At 48.8% G+C, this 14,176-nt stretch overlaps 1 protein-coding gene across 7 annotated transcripts in view; it reads left to right on the top strand.

The window, feature by feature from the left end:
* The first annotated feature begins 304 nt into the window (after positions 1-304).
* Pxn (paxillin) overlaps positions 305-14,176 on the top strand; it is a 52,783-nt gene continuing 38,911 nt past the window's right edge. For 3 of the 7 annotated variants that reach the window (XM_063225760.1, XM_063225758.1, XM_063225757.1), the window contains exon 1: positions 310-470. In XM_063225760.1, the coding sequence (XP_063081830.1) occupies positions 458-470 (13 nt within the window). In that variant the 5' untranslated portion in view covers positions 310-457. Of the gene's footprint in view, positions 471-14,176 lie in introns of all 7 variants that reach the window. The other 4 variants (XM_063225762.1, XM_063225761.1, XM_063225759.1 and 1 more) reach the window with 2 other exon arrangements.

The raw sequence follows: 14,176 nt of genomic DNA, 5'->3' as shown, positions 1-14,176 counted from the left end.
CCTTTCCAGTGGATACGGAAGCATACGATGAAAGAGTGACTGACACATCTGTCTACTTGAAGGTCAGGCCAAGAGAGTAGCGCAAGGGACTGGAGCCCTGAGGGGGTTCCCACTTGCCCGGTTGTCCACCAGGGGGCGCCGCAGCCACACCCAGCGCCGCCCCCAGTCCGGCCTTCGGCGCGCGCCCGCGAGTGGAGGGGCGTGCCCATCGTGCGCGGGAGGCGTGGCCAACTGGCTTGCGAGCGCGGCGGGGTGTGTCCAGTGCGCTCGTGGGGCGGGGCAAGATGTTCGCGGCCGCGGCGGGGGCGGGGCGCGGGGGGCGCGGGCGCGCGCGGCGGCGGCGCGTTCCGTTCTGGGCCAAGGCTGGCGGCGTAAAAGTTGCCGGGCGGAGAGCAGCAGCTCCGGGACGGGCAGCGAGCAGCACGCCGAGCCGGATCCCTGCGCCCGCGGCCCCACCATGGACGATCTGGGTGAGTGAGCCAGAGGCTGACGGAGGAAGCGGCCAGGGGCGCGCGGTCCCGGGCAGGGCTGGCGGGAGCGAGCGGCGGGGGCCGCAGGATCCCACCCCCTGCGGCCGGGGCCCCTGTTCCTGTCCCTGCGGGTCAGGGCGCCGCGGAGCCGGGATCCCGCTTTGGGCCTCCCAGGCCAGGCCACCCCCATCGCCGTCCTCACCATCGCTGCCCTCCGCCTGGGGACAGCCCCACCTTGGGACCCCGGACCATGGCGACCCAACCTTGTCTCCCTTCCCGGGCCCAGGACCAGCTCATCCCCAGGGGCCCACGCCGTCGGCTTCAGAACGGGACCCCTGCCCCTGGCACCAGACCGCTTCATCTGGTACTGGACCCTCACCTCACAGACCGATCCCCACCCCCACCTCACACAGATCTACTCCCCAATTCGAGGATCCTTCTCTTTATACATTATCATGGGCTGGTCCTTCACTTCTGGGGATCACTCCTCTCCCTCTAAGTAGTCCCCCACTCCAGACTGACACCTCCCCCCAAGGAGTAGACCGTGGGAGACCACTTCTTTCATTTTACAAGTCAGATTTACAAGCTAGTGGTGAACCTGTGATGACCACACCCCCGGTTCCAAATGACAAGTTTCCCAGTCTACTCCAGAAAACCCCTCATTTCGAGTCTGATCACCCTGTTTCATGGACCAATCACTCCACTAAGTGACCAGTAGTGTCAGTAGTGACCAGCCATCCATCCCCCTGGGACAGGTCTCTCTTTTCTTCATTTGTGGTCCTATAAATGAAGACAGTCGGGGAGTCGTGCTCCCTCCCCATCATTCTCCCATCCTGGTGAAATGCCAGAGTAATGAAGTGGGAAGCAGGCCAGAAGGTATGGCCATCTCTGAACAGGCCCTGGCTGGCAGGGTCCTCTACCCCCAGCATCAGGCCCTGTTGGCAGCCACACAGGTAAGGAGGACAGGATGCCTGGAACAGAGTTTTACTGTTTTCATGTTATTGGAGCCCTGAGGCTGCTCTTTTCAGTCCATTCTTGATCTGGTGTTGCTTCAGGAAAAGGAAAGTGTCTCCTAGAAGTGGATTTTGAACCCAAGAGGCTTCATGCCAGAGCTCTAAGAATGACTTTAGTGAGTGGTGTGAATCCCATAGCAGAGGATTCACTGCTTCTCTCTGCTCCCCCATGTCGCTGAGCTGGGAAGAATGTACAGGGGAAAGTTTCTTCTCTGTAGGACCCTTGTCTTCCCTCTTTGGACTGTAAGTGGCTTGTGTGACCAACTGATGCCTCCTCTGTCCCGGGCTCTGAGAAGCAGATTCATCAGACAGAACTGTGGAATGGGGTGGCCCTGGGAGGTTCTGGAAGAGGGAGGTTGGTGTAGGGTCCTGTCTGTTTTGCAAAATATGATGCCTGCCAAGCACAGTTCTGCCGTTGGGCCAGGCTTGGCACCCATTTTCCCAACACTCAAGGTTGGCTTGGCTTCAGGCAGGTATTTTTTTTCACATAAAAATAACTAAGCAGAAAGGAGGCTGGGGCATGTGCTTTGAATCAGGATCTGAAAGTCTCAGTGCTTTCTCAGTTGCAACTAGGGAACGGAGTTACAGTTTCTAACGTGGTGATAGGATTCTGTTCCTTCTGGACAGTCGTGGTGTTGTTTGAAGGACTGAGAAAGTCTTTGTAGAGTTCACAAAGTCCGGAATTCCTGTCTTCTGACGGTCTTCCATTTAGGGCCAGGAAAGAGAGTGTCCTGGCACAGGGGATTGTTGGAATTGAAATTTGCTGTTTATGGAGTACTTTCCCCATGCCCAGATTTGTCTCATCTTCACAACAACTCTCTTGTAAGATCTCCCTAAGGCCACTGCTGACATGACTACCTGTCTTTTATAAATTGAGGACAGTGAGAACAAGAGAGACTTGATTCTCCCATCAAAAGCTGCGCGGCTCTACTATGACAAAATCATGCCTGGGAGCCCAGTTCCTAACTTCTTGATCTGCAACTCTTGTGTACAAGAGGTTGTTTTGTGGGAAGAGGGCTCCCAGGCACTTGAAGAAGGGTTGCAGTGGGCAGGGTCTGCCACCTGTGACTTCTGCCACCTTCCTCAGAGGCTCTGCAAGTTGCTTGTGTCCTGGCTTCCTCACTTCCTTGGCCAGAGCTACCAGGGGACCAGCCACGCCTGGCTGACCGGAGTCTGGGGTGGGAAGAATCGGGTGTGCTGGAGGGGAGAGGAATTTGCCTCTGAGCCCAGGCCCTGTCAGCTGTCTGGATGGCTGCTCAGCACACTGCCTGTCAGCTGTTTTCTTTAGTTAGGGTGGACACAAAGGCCAGGCCTCTTGTTTTTATTTTTCTCCTTAGAGTGCTGTCAGCTGTGAGCTTCCTCATCTCCAGTACCGCAGGGACTTTACGGTGGTCTCCTGTGGCAAGGCCAGGAGAGCCAAGATTCCTTTATGACTTTGTTTTTTGGTCTTTAAAAAAAAAAAAAAAAAACAACAACAAAAAAACTCTTCCCCTCCCCATAGTGGCCAGTGACAGAATCGCCATGTGCTGTTTAATAAGTTACAAATTTATAGCTCTTTGGGCAGAAAAACATAAACACAGCATGTCCTGCCCTTCTCTGTGTGTTCTCTCCACTTGTGCTGCCGGGTGGCTGCTTGCTGGCTTTTTTTTTTATTACTGTTTAGATGCTGGTTTGGCTGGGAGATCACTGTTCGTGTTCTGGCCGGAGTTTCCTGGACAGAGTTCCTACAACACTGAGATGCACTCTGATCCTGTTTTTTTCCCCAACCCCTCTCTTCCCCCTTGTTCGTGTTCCTCATGTACTGGATGCAAAGTGGGGTGGTCACAACTGTAGACTGACAAGGATCACACATGCTTGCTGGGAGGCAGGCACTGTACTCAGCACTTTTCGAGTATTATTGAAACTGTCCGAGAGGGAAATGTTTTATCTTTGCTTCCTAGATGCAGAAACCAGAGCTCAGCGAAGTTCGAAGGGGGAGCTGGAGTTTGAGTCTAGAATGATCTAATTCCAGATCTGGTGATCTTGATCATAACGCAGTAGGGGCTGGGGACGAACTAGGGGATGAACCACAAAGCTTGCAGATCAACTGATAGTTACCCTAAAATTTCTGCCCTGGGGGCCATCCCTAGGAAGTGGCCTGAAAGGCAGAGGGTGGGTCCAGTGCAGGACTTGATAGCTCGCTTTCCCATCCACTAGCAAGGGGAACAGCCAGCTGTTGGCAATGCCCAGTTACTGCTGGAATCTGGACATGTCTTCTTTCAGCTTCTCAGCAGTCTTGACCCTTTGGAAAACAGGACCTCATTGTCCTTGGGGGGTAGCACTGGGGGGGGCAGGGGAGTTGCCTGGGGCATTCCGGGCTATGGAGCCTCCCTGTTTCCATGGAAAGTCTGGACTTTGGGCTCAACTGTCTGTGGTGCCTCTGTGTGTTAGGCCAGGGTCAGGGCACCCAGCTGCTGGGGCTGTGGCAGAGCCAGCATTCGCCTGTCGAGTGATGGTGCCCTGTTGATGGGTGCTTTGTCAGCTACATACTAGTAAGGAACTGAGCTGGGATTCAGCCCCTGGTGTGTCTGATTCTTCAGCAGAGGCCCTTTCTGATACGCACAGCTTGCAGTGCAAAGACAGAAAGACTTGGGCTGTGGGTATCATTGCCCCATTATTATGGGATCAGGGTCTGTTCAGGAATCATCTCAATATTCCCTTTTTCTGGGTTCTTTAATGGTGACCATGGATTGGAGGGCCTGGGTAGGCCCATGGCTAAAGAGGCTGACGAAAGGCCAGAGTTTCTGCTGAGGCTTTGTGCACCCCACTTTGACATTTATTCATTGTGCATGGAGTTTCTAACCTCTGAATCTTCCTTTGAGCCTTTACCACGTTCAGAGATAGTGTCTAGAAATATAAAGGAATCAAATCAATAGGCACTGAAGATCAGATGTATCACTAACAGAAGTGTAAAGAAGTGTAGTTACAAGTCTGGCATTTTCAGACAACCTGTATACTTAAATCACCTAGCTTTCTCCTAGCTTCATTCCAGCCTTTCCCCTGTTGTTGTGTTTATTTATTTATTTTTATCAGTACTGGGGGTCGAACTCGTGACCGCCTGCTTGTAAGGCAGGTGCTTATGCCACTGAGCTAAATCCTCAGCCCCCTGTTATAGTTTTGATTTCTTCATTAATAAAACAAACACCTGTAGAACTTTTTTTTTTGCACCGTCGATCAAATTCATGACCTCACTTTGCCTGGTAGGCACTTACGTTACAGAGCTAAATCTCCGGCCTACTTCTTTTTTTGAGTTGAGGTCTTGCCTAGTTGGCCAGCCTGGCCTCAAGTTTGTGATCCCCCTGCCTCAGTGTCCCAAGTTGCTGGGATTATAGGTGTGTGCATGATCTGCTTACTTTTTTTTTCTTAAGTGTTTAGAATTCTTTTTTTTTTTTTACAATTTTTTTTTGTCTTTTTCCTTTTTATTGGTACCAGGGATTGAACTCACGACTGCCTGCTTGCAAGGCAGGCGCTTATGCCGCTGAGCTAAATCCCCAGCCCCATAGAATTCTTTTTCCATTAAATTTATTTAGTACTTCTGTGCGGGGTGCCTTACACACATAGAGTGAGTCAGGCCAATCATATGAGGCAGGTTTTGTTATTACTAGTATTCTGGCTACCCACATCATCACAGAGAGCATAAGCAGCCCACTTGCCCAATTTCTACATTTAGTGACTAATGGGGGTAGGATTTGAATTCAGGTCATTTGACTATGGAGTTGGACTTGTAACCAACCATTCTTTTTCCTTCTGTTCTTGTTTGTTTGTTTGTTTTGAGATAGGGTCTTACTGTGTGCTGTAGTTGAGGCTGGCCTTGAACTTACTGTGTAGTCCGGGCCTGCCTTGAACTCATGGTGATCCTCCTGCCTCAGCCTCCCAAGTGCTGGGATTACAGATGTGTGCTACCTTTCCCAGCTTGTTACTTTTGTCTTGACACTATATTTGATCTTAGTTACCTGTTAATTTGATTGCTTTCTATTTCTAGGACACCTAACATCTTTTCTGCTTCCCCCCTGGCTGCTCATTTTCTGTTCAGTCTCTCACATCTGTGCTTCCCCTGTTTCCTGTGTCTTCTTCTCTCTTCTTTGTCCTTTCCTGGGGATCCTATGCTCAGGATGGGACAGAGGGTGCTGGTGGCATTGTCTTCGGATCAGTGGAGGGGGCCCTGCTCTGACCTCACCAACCACCTGTTCAGTCACCTGTTGCCCTTAAGACAGAGCTGTGGGCCTATAAGCACAGCTGCTGGGAGAAGCTGGGTTCCTCCTCTGGGATCCTTCTCCCCCACTTTTGTTTGGGAGACAGCGTCCTTCCTGTGCTCCTATCCTTGACTTTCCTCACACAGACATCCTTGTCTTTCTTTGGGTGTTGGGTGCATTATCACCATTTGGAGCAGCCCTGTCTCCAGTGGAAAAAGCTGTTGAAAGTATCAAGGTAGAGAGTGGAAGGTATCTTGTGGGAAGGAGAGAAGAAAGAGTTTTCTCAAAAATGTTGACAAAACAAACGTTATTTTTTTTATCAGTACCGGGGATTGAACTCACAACTGTGTGCTTGCAAGGCAGGTGCTTATGCCACTGAGTTAAATCCCCAGCCCCAATTTAAACTTATTAAAGTGGAAAGTGTAGTGGGGCATGCTCCTAGCACTCAGGAGGCTGAGGCAGGAGGATTACCATGAGTTTAAGGTCAGCTTGGGATACATAGCAAGTTTAAGGCTAATGTGGACTACATAGTGAGTTGCTGTCTCAAAACACAAACAAAACAAAACAAAATGAACAGTCAGGGTTTGTCTCCTTACTAAGCCTGCATCCACATCTTTGGATATGGTCTCAGGGTACAATTGAATCCTGGTAAGTTCTCCAGCTAAAGAACTGATTGCCTAACTAATGGGGTTTAGGAATGGCCTCTCCAGGGAGGCCTTGAATGCTGGGCCAATGGCAAGCAGAACTTGTGGTTGGCCAACCTAGCAGAGCTCCGATGGCTAAATCTTCCCTTACGATGACCTTTTAATGCTTGTTTCTGGTGTGAATGTGGTATTGTGGTTTTATGAGAGAATATTGTTATTAGGTGCGTGCTAAAGTATTTGGGAGTGAAATGTCATGATGTATGCAGCTTTTTTTTTTTTTTTTTTTTTTTTTTTTTTCCTCTATGCAGTTCAGGCTGGCCTTGAGCTCACTTTGTAGCCCAGGCTGGTCTCGAACTCGCAATGATCCTCCTGTCTCAGCCTCTGGAATGCTGGGATTACAGGCCTGTGCCACCATGCCGGGTTTTGTAATTTAGTTTTACATGATATAGTTAAAACACACACACACACACACACACCCCGAGTCACTGGGTATCCACTAGAGATTGGTTGCAGAACCCTTCTTTTTTTTTCTTTGGTACTGGGGATTGAACTCAATCTCATGCTTGCCAGGCAGGCACTTATGCTTCTGAGCTAAATCCCCAACCCTCCAGGACCTTTCTTGCATACTAAACTCCTTATATGCTCAAATCCATTATATAAAATGGCCTGGTATTTGCAGAGAATTTATGAACATTTTTCCATGTAGAGTTTAAGTCATCTCTAGATTGCTTATAATGCCCAATACAACATAAATGCAGTCTAAGTCATTGTCAATGGCCAGGAATTCTGTCCTGCATCTGCCTGTGGTTGTCCTGAGTGACTGTTGGCTTCCTATGACTGTGGAGGTGTTAGAAAGACAGGCCAGGAGCCTCGAATGACAGTGACGGCTGTCAGTGGGGGAGGTGGGAGCACAGTGAGGTAGAGAAAAAAATGACAAGCCCAGAGAGACAACGCATGTCTTAGTTACTTTGCTTGTTGCTGGGACACGATATCCAACACCCACAAATTAAAAGAGGAAACATTTATTTATTTATTTCTGGGTATCAGACTCACGACCGCACGCTTGCAAGGCAGGTGCTTCTGCCGCTGAGCTAAATCCCCAGCTGGAAAAGTTTATTTTGGTTCCCAATGTAGAGGTTTCAATCCATCTCCAAGGCAGGACAGCATGGCAGAGGAGAGTTGCTTAAAGCATAGTGGACAGGAAAATCCACTGAAGTCAAGGGAGGGGCCTGACAGGAGATAGAGCCTTCTTTTATTAATTTTTTTTTTTTTTTTGAGACAAAGTCTCACCATGTAGTTCAGACTGACCTTGAATTTACTATGGAGTCCAGGCTGGCCTCAAACTTACGTTGAACCTCCTGTCTCAGCCTCCCGAGTGCAGGAATTATAGGTGTGCACAAAATAGACCTTTCATCAATTCAGCTGTATGCCCCATAATTCAGTCACCTTCCAAAAGCCCTGCCTTTGAGTGCAGGAAACTCTTGGGAAAACATCTAGATATAAACTGTAACAGTGTTAATTCCGTAGATGCAGAGTTGGTTTGGGAGTTATTTGGGCATGGTGACGTCAGTAGATGAGGTGCTGAACAAGAGAGACTGACCCAGAGTTTGAAGGGGTTGTCTGAGATGTAGGTTGCAGAGCAGGTCCTTACACCATGCAGAAATAACCCTCATGTAACGCAAGTCCTGGGGAAAGAGAGAGGTCCCTTTTGTTTCACATTATGAACCTTTTATCTGTGGCTACATGCACTTAATTAGCCTGTGGGCAGCAGGGTCCCAGTGGCGTAGGTTTGTAGCTCTGATCTGGTCCATTCGAGTTCTCCAGCCTTCGGGCTCCTTCTCCTGCAATCTCCAGTCCCCATGTCCCCACCTTCTGTGGTGACTCGAAGCTGGGCCACATGGGCCTCCCATCTGTTTTTGGGAAAAAGTTGGACTCTGGCATCAGTGGCCCCTAGGCTCAGAAGCAGAGCTGGGCCTTAATACTTAAGGCCCCCTGGAGGCCCTTGCGGAGAAGAGGGTTTTGTATGAGGGTCTTTTTTGAATCTCATGTCTGTCAGCAGTCAAGGTCCAGGCAGAGGCTCGTGCTTAGAGGGGCCACAGGGTCTTTGTGAGGCCTTGTGGTGTGTCAGGGCCTAACCCGGCCCGTGTGAGAAGCAGTGAGACGTGTTTTATGGGGGAGGGGTGGTGCCGGGAGGAAGCTTTATGTAATTCTTGGCTGGGGCTCAGGTAATTGTTTTAATGAAATGGAATGCAGCTTATTCAGAACTCACTTGGCAGAAACAGCCATGTTCTGTTCTGTTTTCTACTTGGGGAGAGTGGGACACACATTTCCAGCTGTTTTGAATCTTAGGACCCTGGGTTAGCTGAGTAAGGTGGGTGGAAGCCTCCGGGGAGGGCTCCTTCCTAGCGTGGCTCAAGGAGCTTCAAGTTGGATGTGTTACTGGTGTGTGTATTGCTGGTAGTCAAACTTTGTATGTGTGTATTGCACATGCAAAGTACAAACTACACTCCCCAGCCACGGCGTGTCTTTTGAATGAGCGGTAGATAACATGGCCTCTTCCAACAACAGAGAAGCCCTGTGGAAAGCAGGTTGTAAGACCAGGCCACAACCTGGGTGGTGAAGCTGAGTGGCGAGGCGTGTGAGGTGCTTAGCACACCTCCATGCGAAGGTCTCTTTATTTGCCATCATCTCCACCCTTTACAGCCCTCCTTCCGCCCCGAAACATCCTCTAATACCTTCTCCACCAGCCTCCTACCATCTCCCATCTGGCCCTCTGCGGCCTGACGTGGCCCCATGGCTTCCATCTGCAGGTCCATCTGGGTGGACTCCTTCTGGTTTCTCTTTTTTTTTCCTCTCTGCCCTTCCTAACTTCTTTTTCTGTTTTCTTGTGAAGTATCAGATCCAGGGCCTTGTGCTTGTTAGACAAATGCTCTATCACTGAGCCCTGCCCCCCACCCCCTTTTCCTAACTTCTTCATATTGCTTATTTTTCTGTTTTGAATACAGCCTGGCTTGTTCTTCTACACCTTCTGACATGTGTCCTACTCTTTCTCTCTCTCTCTCTTTCTTTCTTTTCTTTTCTTTTTTTTGGTACCAGGTATTGAACTCACAGCCTTGCACTTGGAGCTTGCCAGGCAGGTGCTTAAGCCACTGAGCTAAATCCCTGACCTCTTTTCTCTTCTCTCTTCTCTTCTCTTCTCTTCTCTCCTCTCCTCTCCTCTCCTCTCCTCTCCTCTCCTCTCCTCTCCTCTCCTCTCTTCTTCTCTTCTTTCTTTCTTTCTTTCTTTCCTTCTTTCTGCAGAGTCCTGCTCTTAGTTCAGGCTGGCCTTGAATTTGCAGTGATCCTCCTGCCTCAGCCTTCCAAGTGCTGGGATGACAGGCATGTGCCACCATGCCTAGTTGATGTGTCCTGCTCTTAAGTGGCTATATTTTCCCTTTCTCTGCAAAACTGTGTTGCTTCTCCACAGACCCTCCATACCTTCCTTTTCTACTTCCTTTTCTGATCTCCCTGTGTGGAGTCTTCTTTGTGTTTTTCCAAAGGATTTCTCTAGACTTTCCTGGTTTTCTCCTTGGTATTTTGTTCCCTTTACCTACTTGTTTTTTACCTTTTTTTTTTTTTTGGTACCAGGAATTGAACTCGTGACCTGGCACTTGTCAGGTAGGCACTTACACGTCTGAGCTAATCCCTGGCCCTGTTTGACCTTTTTTGTTTGTCTTTCTTTCTTTCTTTCTTTCTTTTTTCTTTTTTCTTTTTTTTTAAGGAATTCTCTCTATGTAGCCCAGGCTGGCCTCAAATTTGAGGCAATCCTCCTGCTCCAGCCTCCCCAGTGCTGGGATTACAGGCATGTACCACCACACCCGGATTTGTGATTTCTTTGGAACTTTTGTGTTGGCAACTCTGAGATTTCTATTTCCGCCCCAGTATGGATTCTATTGTCCAGTTCTTCCTGTCTGCATGCCAGGAAAGACACAACTCATTTCCTTTTCACACTCTTCAAGGCCTTGTCAGTTGTCTGGTTTGTGTGTTATGGCTCCCTCTCTTCTCCTGGCCTGTGGTAGATAAGGGACATTTGTACAGCCCTTAAAGGTTGAGGGAATGCTTTCATGTACTTCATAATTTTTGATATGATTCTGACAGGAAGTCATTGAGGGCAGTAGGCCCATTTTACAAACAAGGAAGCTAAACCGGAACTGGGGGGTAGGGGTTAAGGGGAAAGGGACACACCCAGTGTTGATACAGATAATGATGCAAGAACTTAGGTCTCCTGGCATCTAACCTAGTATCATTTTGTTTTTCATACTGGAAATCCAGAGACAGAGATGGGGAATTATGGGTCAGATTTGACCTGCAGACTGATATTACTAGACTTTCCTAGTATTTAAAATCTTCCAAATTAGCTGCCAATATTCAAAACATGAGGAAATTGCACCTCAAAAATCCACTTTTTTTTTTTGTCTTTTTCCTTTTTATTGGTACCGGGGATCGAACTCACGACTGCCTGCTTACAAGGCATGTGCTTATGCCGCTGAGCTAAATCCCCAGCCCCCAAAAATCCACTTCTTGAGCTGCTGGTTTAGCTCAGCGGCATAAGTGCCTGCTTGGCTAGTGCAAGGTCTTGAGTTCAAACCTTGGTACAATAAAATCCATTTCTTTTGAAAAATGAGATTTGGCATTGGGGTATAACTCAGTAGTGAAGTGCTTGTCTGGCATGTGTGAGGTCCTGGGTTTAATTTCTCTAGAATCAGAGTGGGCAGAAGAGAAGCAAAAAGAAAACCAAGACCAGTTGTGGTGGTGCACTCCTGTATATGCAGCGGGAAGGCTGACGCAGGAGGATCACTGCAGGTTCAAGGCCAGCCTGGGCTACACAGTGCGTTCAAGGCCACCTTGAACTACATGTACGGCGGAACCTTGTATCAAAAAGACCAAAAAAAATCAGACTTGATTACAGTGGACACTTGTTGCCAATTGCATAACTTCGCTGACCGCCCTAACGCCCTAACGTCAGCCTCTGCTCTTGTATTCAAGCCTTTCTGCTCCTGCTGTGAGTCTAGCTTCCTTCCCACATACTCATTCCTACCTGTCCTCTGCTTTGGGGGCAGAAGAATGCTCTCTTTCTGCCCTGTACTTGTAACAAGCATAGTGGCCAAATCTAGTTAGAGGTTTTCTATTTTTTTCCTCAGTGCTAGGGATTGAATCTGTTGCCTTGCACGTCATGAGCTCAAGCATATCAGAAAATCAAAGCCCAGCCTACCTGAGCTACTTCTACTAGAGCTAACTCCTAGCTCTTTTACCTTTTTAAAAATTTGAGAGAAACAGTTTTACTGTGTTACCCAGGCTGGCCTTTGAACTTGCAATCCTTCTGCCTCAGCTTCCCAGATTACTGGAATTATAGGTCTGTGCCAGTGCTCTCAGTTTATAGGGTTTTTTGAACTGCATATTTGAACTAGCTTTTTTTTTTTTCCTTTCTGTTCTGAGGATTGAACACAGAGCCTTCTCACTGAGCTGCATCCCAACCCTGCTGGTATTTTTTAATTTGGGGACAGGGTCTTACTAAGTTGCTGAATTGCCCAGGTTGGGCTTGAACTTTCACTCCTGAGACCTCAGCCTCCCTCTGCTTTGACTGAGTTAGGTTTGACTTTTAGCCTTCTCAAACACTCAGGTCTGCCTTCAGTCTGGGTCTTTGTTCAAATTGTAGAAAATAGTGTGCTCCTTTTCCTCTCTCCACACCTTCTGCCTTTTAAAACTTAGTGTAGCCACTTTTTTGTGTGTGTCTTTTTTGAGACGGGGTCTCACTATGTAGTTCAGGCTGGCCTTGAGCTCACTTTGTAGCCCAGGCTGGTCTCCAGCTCAAAAGGATCCTCCCACCTCAGCCTCCTGAGTGCTGGGATTACAGGCGTGAGCCACCATAGCCACTTTTGAGAAGACTTTTTTTCTGATTAAAACTAATGGAGTCTGTTGACCCTTCCTCTTTGATTAGTATAGTTTGACCCATGAATGTAAATTGGTCTTCCCCTTCTGTCCTGTAAACTCCTTGAGGACAGGGATTTTATCCACCTTTCCTATATCTCTATCCAGCAAGTTCTGTTCTTCTGGTCTCTTTGTGGTTGCCTGATAAATATTTGATGGTGGTTGATGATTAAATGGGTATGAGCTGTGGACACCCGTTGTGATTCCAGGCCTCCAGCAAACCACTTCCTTCTGTGGAGAATCTGAGTGAGAGACTCTTAGCTCAGGACGGCGAGGCAGACAGAACCCAGGCTGTGACATCAATCACATCTAGGTCTCTGTTGATTGTGCCACTTGTTACCTGTGTAACTTCTGCAGGTCATTTTACACTCTGAGCCTTTGTCTCCTTGTCTCGGAAATGGGTGCATTTCCTAAAGTATTTTTAAAGTTCTCAAGATGTGTTAGCATTTGTTCTTCAAGTCCTCTCTACTCTGGGAGTTGGCTTTCTGGTATGACTCTCAGTCTTCAGATTTCCACTTCGCATATCTGCGGGCTGTGTTTTCTGTGGCCTTGGCAATGGGCAGTTAGCACACATGTGGCTGCTTGGCTGTTTTGCTGCCTGGGGGAGGCTGTTTTGCTGACTTTGGTTATTTTCTGAGAGAATGTGACTTAGGATACTTCATGGCCTTGTGTGTTAGAGAGTATTTGGGGCTGTGCTGTGAAGGTGACATACCCCAATGGTGGTGGTGTGAGGGTCGGTTTTGGTTTTGTGATATGTCATTTCCTCTGAGCCTCTGGTGGCTTTGAGGAGGAAGTGGTAGTTGTTCAGTGGCTTGGCTTTTACTAATCACTCATCTAATGTTAATATTTGAGAGCTGCCACAGTAGCAGCTCTGGGATCCACTTCCAAGTCAGCACGCTTGGGCCATGAAGGATACAGTGGGATGTCTGTAAACCTCCCAGGAACAGTAGAGAAAGGAAGAATTTGGTTTTTCAGGACTGAGGCCGGTGGATGTCCAGTGAGTGGGCTCAGCTGTTAGATAGAAGTTGGCCCAGCAGTTGTACCCCCTCTCCAGGGCTGTTGATCCTGTTGGGCCTATCCTGGACACTGTTTAAAGTGGCTCAGAGAGTCCTGGCCAGGCATTTCCTGTTTCCTGGAGCATTCCTCTTCCTTAGGTGGAAATGGGAGTGTCCAGTGGTCTGCACTTGGTTTCCTCTGGACTGGCTATTTCTGCTGTGAACTGCGGATGGTTAAACAGCTGGCTGCAGTGGTTCTCTGATGTGATGTCCCTGATGTGTTCTGGGATAGCCAAGTCAGGCTGGCTTCTCTGAGGGGATGAGCGGGTGTCAAGGAGCGGCCGTGACGCCTGGAACAGTATACTCATTCCTCAGAGACCCAGTTTGGCGGCCCTCCTGAGTGCGTTTGGTCACATGCTGCCTGTCTCAGCAAGTCTTCTGTCTCCAGGAGTGGCTATGTAGTTTTTTCACCACTCTAGAGGGTCAGCTGAGGTGTGTCTTCAGGGTGAGATGGCTTCTGAACAGCTGGTGGCCTCATCTCCTCCCCGTGTTACCATTTTAGATGTCTTCTTCTCTTGTGTCTTGAATTTTCCAAGGCTTCCATCCTTTCTCCCTCGTTGGGAGTCAGCAAGTAGAGCCTTTTTGTCCGGTCTGCAGGGACAGCCAAGCCAGAAGCTGGAGAAGAAGACCATCACCTGGACGTGGTTGTTGTGGCTTCCGGTGATCACTTGCACTCATCTCTTTCCAAACATCCTGTTTGTGACCCGAGAGCAGCAGGAACGCTGACCAGGCGACAGCTGTTCTCTGCTTGACCTCGGGAAGAGTGTCGGGCTGGGGTGTCAGGGTCCATCTGTC

Source organism: Cavia porcellus, unplaced genomic scaffold, assembly GCF_034190915.1.
Source record: "Cavia porcellus strain 051 isolate PalLab524CR breed Dunkin Hartley unplaced genomic scaffold, mCavPor4.1 scaffold_16, whole genome shotgun sequence".
In the NCBI taxonomy this organism is placed as follows: Eukaryota; Metazoa; Chordata; class Mammalia; order Rodentia; family Caviidae; genus Cavia; species Cavia porcellus.
This window is presented reverse-complemented; position numbering and strand designations above follow the sequence as displayed.